The sequence below is a fragment of the Sinocyclocheilus grahami genome, unplaced genomic scaffold (assembly GCF_001515645.1).
Source record: "Sinocyclocheilus grahami isolate Dianchi unplaced genomic scaffold, SAMN03320097.WGS_v1.1 scaffold389.1, whole genome shotgun sequence".
NCBI lineage: Eukaryota > Metazoa > Chordata > Actinopteri > Cypriniformes > Cyprinidae > Sinocyclocheilus > Sinocyclocheilus grahami.
The window spans coordinates 507,789-515,496 of NW_015505568.1; the positions used below are offsets into that span (position 1 = coordinate 507,789).

At 35.9% G+C, this 7,708-nt stretch overlaps 2 protein-coding genes across 2 annotated transcripts; one reads left to right on the forward strand and one right to left on the reverse strand.

Moving 5' to 3' along the window:
• Positions 1-1,503: 1,503 nt before the first annotated feature.
• LOC107550136 (SLAM family member 9-like) lies at positions 1,504-4,643 on the forward strand. Its single transcript, XM_016231363.1, has 5 exons — positions 1,504-1,670; positions 3,052-3,378; positions 3,537-3,596; positions 4,140-4,391; positions 4,504-4,643. The coding sequence occupies exons 1-5, from the start codon at positions 1,634-1,636 to the stop codon at positions 4,641-4,643; spliced, it is 816 nt and encodes a 271-aa protein (XP_016086849.1). The 5' UTR covers positions 1,504-1,633.
• Positions 4,644-5,535: 892 nt separating this feature from the next.
• On the reverse strand, positions 5,536-7,460 carry LOC107550147 (uncharacterized). Its single transcript, XM_016231375.1, has 3 exons — positions 7,359-7,460; positions 6,895-7,239; positions 5,536-5,863 (listed from the first exon to the last, which is right to left on the reverse strand). Exons 1-3 carry the CDS (start codon positions 7,447-7,449, stop codon positions 5,661-5,663), a joined length of 639 nt encoding a protein of 212 aa, XP_016086861.1. The 5' UTR covers positions 7,450-7,460; the 3' UTR covers positions 5,536-5,660.
• Positions 7,461-7,708: the final 248 nt, after the last annotated feature.

Consider the following 7,708-nt stretch of genomic DNA (forward strand, 5'->3'; position numbering starts at 1 on the left):
ATAGCTACATAATAAATTTACACAGTACACACACATATATTATGTAAACAAACACTATTTTGGATGTGATTTATCGCGATTAATCGTTTTTATGATGTAAATATAGCTGAACATTAAACTAACATCCCCCCACTAACTGTCTCAGCCATGTCCAAAAATTACTTTTAAAAAGCATCCCAAAATTTGTCCCTTTAGGCTTCCCATAATGTCACTGATTCGTCGATTATTTCACCTTAGCAGACAGTTTAAATGAGTAAACTAGGAAAACACCGTCGATAGATTTAGGCCTACCAAAGTTTAAAAACGTAACGGCTTTGTGTCTTAATTTAAAAAACAAAACAAAAAAAAGTGGTCAGTCTGTCTTAAACCGAGTTATTTCCAGATGTTTTAAGAACATATTATTTTATAGACATAACTCTGATAGCAATCTATGTATAGTACACATTGTTATCAGAGTTTTGTCTATGAGATATAACATTTGGAAATAACGCAGATCTACGTCTAATTCATAGAGCGGACTGTAGCTCTCAATGGTTTTCGATGTGACAGAAATTACCTCATAAGTACAACACGTAGACAACAGTCATTTTAAAAATAAAACATATAAATAAACCGTCGGCCCGCCAGCACCGCCCATGTTTTTCAAAACTTTGGTGTGTGTTTCAGAGTAGGCTACTCACGAACTAACGATAAAACCCATTCACAATCTATGTAGAAATCCAAGACGCCAATAATCCTTCAAACGGCAGCGATGTAGTTTAGTAACGGCTCTCACGTCTCGTCGTCACTTCTTCGCGCGTTTTTTTGAGCACTCTGTTTTCCCGCCACCTCAACCTTTTCCCGGTAAATCAGCTATCCAGTTATCATCCAAATATGAAAACAGTTAGAAAACAAAGAAGACAATGTATTTACTTTAAAAAGGAGTACTACAGCATATATGCAGCATTGTGGAATGTTTTATTTACAAATTTAAATAAATTTACTTCCCTTTAAAAGTTAATTTGAGGGCAAATTAAAGATTAAAGATTAAAAGGGCAAAACGTTTATTTCTTTGTTTATGACTTTTGCAAAAAAAGAAAGAAAGAAAGAAACGAAAAATATTCCAAAAGAAAAGAAATCCATAGCACAAAAAAAGTAAAAACTAACAAATGCAATTTAATATAATAAATGTGGTTCTAGTATTTTTCCTCTATTTATGTAAACACGCCTTTTGCAAAACAGTCTGGCATTCATTGTTCTGTTGTCTTGTCCCTCAGACATAATTGAAGGCTTTTTATTAAAGATGGAAAAAATGATTACATAAAAAATAATAAAGTTAGTAGAAACGCTAACATATTACCAGGTGAATTAATTTCTGGTGAAAAAAAGAAGGTTAATTATGTTTCCTGCACATCTGTCTGCCTGTTCGGTGTCTAAACAGATTAATGCACATATGCATCAGTTGGAAAAAGTTATAAAGGTGAGTGGACAGGTGTTTGAGAGCCAGTTTTCAGTACAGCACTGCCCTCTTTTGGTGGAAGCCATGTCACTGATGTCATTGCAGGTCACTTCCTCAAAAGTCCATCTGCTCAGTTGAGTTTCAGGTGCATCGAGAGGACAACTCAACGCAATATCAACCAATACATTCACCAGTATGTGGGCTTTCATCTTATATTTCATCTGTGTGGAGGGTAAGATGACACACATTACATGCATATTTTCATTGGAATTGTATTTAATTATCCTCAATACAAAAGGTTTCAATATGTACACTTTAAAATGTGTCTGTCTGGCAAATCTAAGCCACAGTTTCATGCTAGTATATGAACACTCACGGATAAGCAAATATTCTTATGACTTGCATAACCATGCATAACGTTGCATAACTTTTTGAGAAAATGCAGCAGAACATTTGGCCTGTTCAGTAAGCAGTATAAATGATTGATTTCTGATCTTTAGTAAATATACACAATTCATAACAAGTCTAATCTATAACAATATACAGTATATGAATGTTCTGGCTGTTCTTTTTAGTCATTGTTTTGTAAGTCAAATTTAGAATAAGTCAGCTGTGGAATCAAGTTGTGGCAATCCATTTCTTGATGTTGCCATGACATCAACAAATCAGAAAAAAAAAAATCTAATATTTAAATATTATACACAAGTCACCTTAGTGGAAACACTGACATAACCATTTCCTGCTGGCTCACACTCTGTCTCTTTACATTCAAAGCTAAATTTAGAAAAAGAAAGAAAGAAAGAAAGGATGGAAAGAAAATCCTTTAATTTTAATCATTTTTGTAATTTCTCGAAAAAAATTGCATCTGTTTATGTGTTAAACTAAAGAGTGCCATATTTTCATTTCTGCTGTTGGTTTCACTTTTCAAGGTAAAGAAACAACTTCTGTCCTTTATGCAGCATTGTCTGAAACCGCAAAAAGACTTCCTTTATCCCTCTTTAGATCATGTTCTGTCAAACCGCAGACCTGCTAGTGTTGCAATACAAACATGCATGAAAAGAAGAAATCAAAGATCTTGCTATTAATTCAAAACCTTATCATTGTTCAATCAGTTGTTTGTCGGTCAGGCAGTCTTGATTTTTAGCCACTATACCACACTTCAAGTTTAAATCTGGTTAAGACAATTAATATGAAATGAACTCTACAATCTTCTCTGAAGAATCTTGCATCTAAGTCTATGGTTTCAAAAACAGTCATCCTATAATAGTAATCGCATACTTCATGCATGCTGCAATGGATTTTGGGAGATTTCAACAAATCCAATATGAAATGGTTAGACAACCATGCACTGTTTTATAGATAAAATAATTCACATCTGTGATTCAAAAGGTCCCGTAAAATTAATAATTTGCATTTACTGAAATGTATGCATGAAAATATAAATGACCTGGACTGTACTATTAAACACGGTTTGTGTCGACCGCAGTGTGTTTATGTGGTGAACTGTTGGTTGCCCAGAACATTAAACCATTGAAATTCAACAGGTGTTATTGTCAATCCCATATTAGTCATTTGTTTACCTGTATATTTCACCTGCTTTCATATTGTTTCAGTGGGTGGAGATGTTGATGATGCTGAAACAGTTAAAGTGATGGAGGGAGGTGTTCTCAGTCTGCAACCTGGAGTTGATGATCTAAAGGGAGACGTTCAGATACTGTGGTCGTTTGAAAGTGGCAGACAAAATACTCGTGTCGCACAGATGCATCAAGGGAAAATTTACACTCATTATAACACGCAATTCACTGGCAGTGTGCAGTTAGACCAAAAAACTGGAATCTTAACCATCACAGACATCAGGACTAATCAGTCTGGACTGTATGAATCCTTAATAATCACCGGTGCACACATCACCGGACGGAGATACAAAGTCCATGTTTATGGTAAGATACAGCTGCAGCCTCTGTTTAAAAATAACATGTAAATTATAGGATAATAATTGATAAGATTTGGTTCCATAGTGATTATTGCACTGCAATGCTGGCCTCTTTAAGGGAGATATGGCTTTAAGGTGATGTGCATGTTTCCTTTTGTCCTAAAGCACCCGTCTCTGTACCTGCCATCAGGAGTAGCTCATCAGTTAGTGTGCACCAATCAACAGGTCTGTCTTTATGATTTCTATCTGAAATAATACCATGGACTTTTGTGGCTTACAATTCTGATCTCTCAATTGCGAGTTTATAACTCAGCCTTTTTTCTTAGAATTCCGAGTTTATAACTTGCAATTGAATTCTACATGTGTATGTGGTTCCAGTAAAATAAAAAAAGTCAGAATTGCAAGAGGTAAACTCAGAATTCTGAGAAAGAACGTAGAACTGTGCGATGTGAACTTCAGATTCTGAGAAATAAAATCAGAATTGCGAGATGTAAATTTAGAATTCTGGATGAAAATTAAGAATTGTGTGACGGAAACTTGGAATTCTGGGAAAATAAGTCAGAATTGTGAGATGTAAAACTCACAATTACCTTTTTATATTTTTATTCCATGGTGGAAATAAGCTTCCATAAAATGATTCCAGAACTTCTGCAACAATACTAAAGAAAAAATTACACCCATTTGAGCAGTTTTGATATGATGCAGTTTGTTGGTCTCTTTGTAAATTATGATAGCAGTAGAAATGTCAGTGTCTTTAATGTCTTTCAGGTGCACAACAGGAAACAGAGGATTTCTGCTCTGTGATCTGCTCTGTGAAAAATGATCGAGACGTGTCTATCTCGTGGTATAAAGGGAGTGAAATGCTGAATCAGACCAGCAATCCTGATCTCAGCATCAACCTCAGTTTACCATTAGAGCTTCATTATAACGATCCAGAGACCTACAGCTGCACGGCTGTGAATCCAGTGAGCAATAAGAGCATCCTTCTTCACAAGAAAGAGATCTGCCCACGACAGGAAGGTACAACTACATTTACCATAGAACTCTCTTCCTGCCACAATAAACTCTGTTGTTTTCACAAAGACATTTAACGGCACAGAAGATGTTTATGGACAAGTCTCATCTCTTTCAGATTGTCTGGATCACTGTGGCTCCACTGAGGCTCTGATTCGTCTGCTTCTGTCTGGTCTGGTGGGAATCACCACTGTTGGGTTTCTTATTGAGAATCTGAGGTTCTGCTCATCTCGGAGAAGAGCTGCTGCTTCTGTGTGATGGTGATACTTTTGTGAGATTCAGTGTAATTGCCATTTCCATTTTCACTCTTAAAATATATATTTTGGTTCTGTTGTATTTTATAACTGTGAACCAGTTTCTATAAAACTAAAACAACAAATAAGTTCTGTAACATGTACAGCAGTATGAAATATTTAGATTATGTACTCTGAAAAAAAAAAAGGAATTTCTATTATAACAAAGAGGCTTATTCCTATGTGGTCTGTTGTGTATATATATAAAATATATGATTCAATTTGACAATGAAACAAATTAAAGTAATTTTAAGAGTCATGGTAAAAATAGTTCCTTGACTGATTGGTTAACCAGTGTTTAACTGGTAACTAGTGCCCATATTCGAGTTTTATACTGTGCATTGCTGCACTTTTTTATTGTTAAAACAATATACACAAAATGTTTTTATACTTGTATTTTTTGCACATTTTTGTGTGTTGGGATTTAGAATGTTAGAACTAGTTAAAAAACTACTAGTTTTATTTAGTTAATTAGCACATCTCACAGTTAATGATAATTAGGGACACTAATATAAAATCTGATCATTTCTTTAATGAGATGCAAATGTTTTTCTCTGTATGTTTACTTTCTGTTGTTACATCACAAGAATCAGTTTAGCCAACACACGTACTGTAAGAAACAGAAAGGAAAGCATTTAAGATGATAAAAACGTTTTTTTAAAATCTTTTTTTATCTTTCAACTGTTTTGGTTCTGCTTCTATCTTTCGATCCAATCAACTGACAATTCTGCATAACCAGTTTTACTCTGAAGACATTTTGTTGTATGATTATGCAGATTTTAAGAAATACACTGTTGTAAATGTCTTTATTCAGAGAAGTCTAACCAAATGTACAATCTTCAGTAACAATACTTAAAACTTTTGACTGCTTTTGTTATTTTGCATTTAAGCTGATACATTTATGTTTTTTTTTACTATCTTCATTCTTACTTTGTAAAATGTACATGATGGATAGTTTTAATTGATATTTTTGAATGCAGCATCAAATTAGGACGAGGCAGGTTAAGATAAATTGCTCTGCAATGATACTTGCCTTTTCATGTTTCCTATAAATGACACCAGTAACAGCACAAATGATGACCAGTAAAACGAGGACCACTGCAGCTGTGCTTATGCCTGCAGTAAATGATTTACTGTGCACGGCAGATGCTGGTTGTTCAGTGCTGATGGTCCTGAGTGGAGGCTCTGTAAGAAACAACCCCAACAAAAAATGTGAGTGAATTCTTACAAATACCTGTAATAAATGTACATGGATTTCCACGATTTAGGTTAAAATGCATATATGCACAAGGAAAGAGTTCTAGAGGAATGGTGGAAGTTTAGAGAAAAGCAATATGGGATAAAATAAGTTAAATAGTTTAATTTAAAATAAATGTAAAAGTTATAAATAATAAAAAAATATCTGCATAAGTACATAAACAATTAATTAAGCAAACATATAAATAATACATCAACAGTACAGTAACCTACTGTAGTGAACAGAAAAAAAAAAGTTCATAAATTTCAGATTTGGGGTGCCGCATGAGGATGATCATATTTGAGGTTCTGTGGCATCTAAAAGATTGAAAACCCCTATTCCAAATCACTAATCTGTCTATCCATCCATCGCTTTCCAGCAATATTTTGTCAGGAGGACTACATTATTGACAATCTTTCCTTTTCTACTTCACGATTACAGTTAGGCTATATATTGCTTTTTATTGCGTTATATTTTGCTGCATAAACTTTGCGTGATCTGCTATTGTACAGAACAACATAACCATAAGCAGCTCCGACTCGGTGCTCTCTGTCAGGTCCGCGCCCACGCATGACGCAACATGTGACAAGTTCACTGGCAAGCCCTAGGTTACTCGAGTTCAGTCATTGATTGTGTTGAATCATAACTTTCTTCCTTATTCTACTTCTGCGGCACAAATATCTACCGACATTTTAGCAGCACGCTGTGATTCAGAAGTCGTTTCTGCCCACCGGAGACAAACCAGGAACTGTTCTTTGCGAAATGTATTTATTATGCATTCCCAAACTTTTTAAATGCCCGCATGCGTCAGAATGCATCAAGACAAACACATATCTCTCATAACTGGCCAAATATATGCTGCTGTCCTCTTGCTATCCTGCGAAATTATGATGATGCAACTACTACAACAGATTTCATAAGACCCTGCGAGATACTTCGGGAAGTCCAAGACAACGCGACACGCTAGAATAATACTTACGATACACTGTAAGCTTGTAGATCTTGTTTTGCGGTTGTCTACTGCTCAGTTTGCAGACCTTGTAAAGCCCCGTTTGATTGTAGCTGACGTTCATCAGGATCAGAGTTGTATTCTCTCCATCAGATACGAGAGAAACTCCGGGTCTCCAGCACTTCTGAGCACAGGCTCCGTTATGACAGAATACCTGCGCTATCGGTTCCTGCGAGGAGCCTTTGAGACGAGTCACCAAAACCTGAGGGTCTTCGTCCGATTTCTCTATGTGAACAGAGATGGTGAGGTTTCCACCTTCAGTCACGGTTAGCGACTCAATCTCATCATCCTCTTCATCAACACCAGCAGCAATGCCTTTAAAAAGTATTCATTGTAAATTGAAACACTGTGCGCGAGTAAAGCACCCATCTCAAACCAAATGTAACAAGTATACATTAACCCGTGAGAGTAACTAGTACCGGCACAAGACTTACCAATCCAACACGTTAATACAAGGAAGAGCATCATATTGGAAAACAACCTGGTATTGTTGTATAATTTTACCGGATAAACTCTAGTCTTCATGCACCAGCGCGGGTTCCCCAACTCACATGCGCCGCAAGACAAGTTGGAACTGCTTCAGCCCAACCACGCCCACTAACATCACACCACCACATCACACCACAGACACATAACCTGGTGTGCTTCCAAGAATATTAACCTCGAGAAAAGATTTTTCAGTAACTGACTCCTGAAATAATACATTCGGTACCCAAAAGTCCTCAGTATGGGGATGGGAAGTGATTTAGAATATACTGATTATAAATTATATGATTGTTAATGG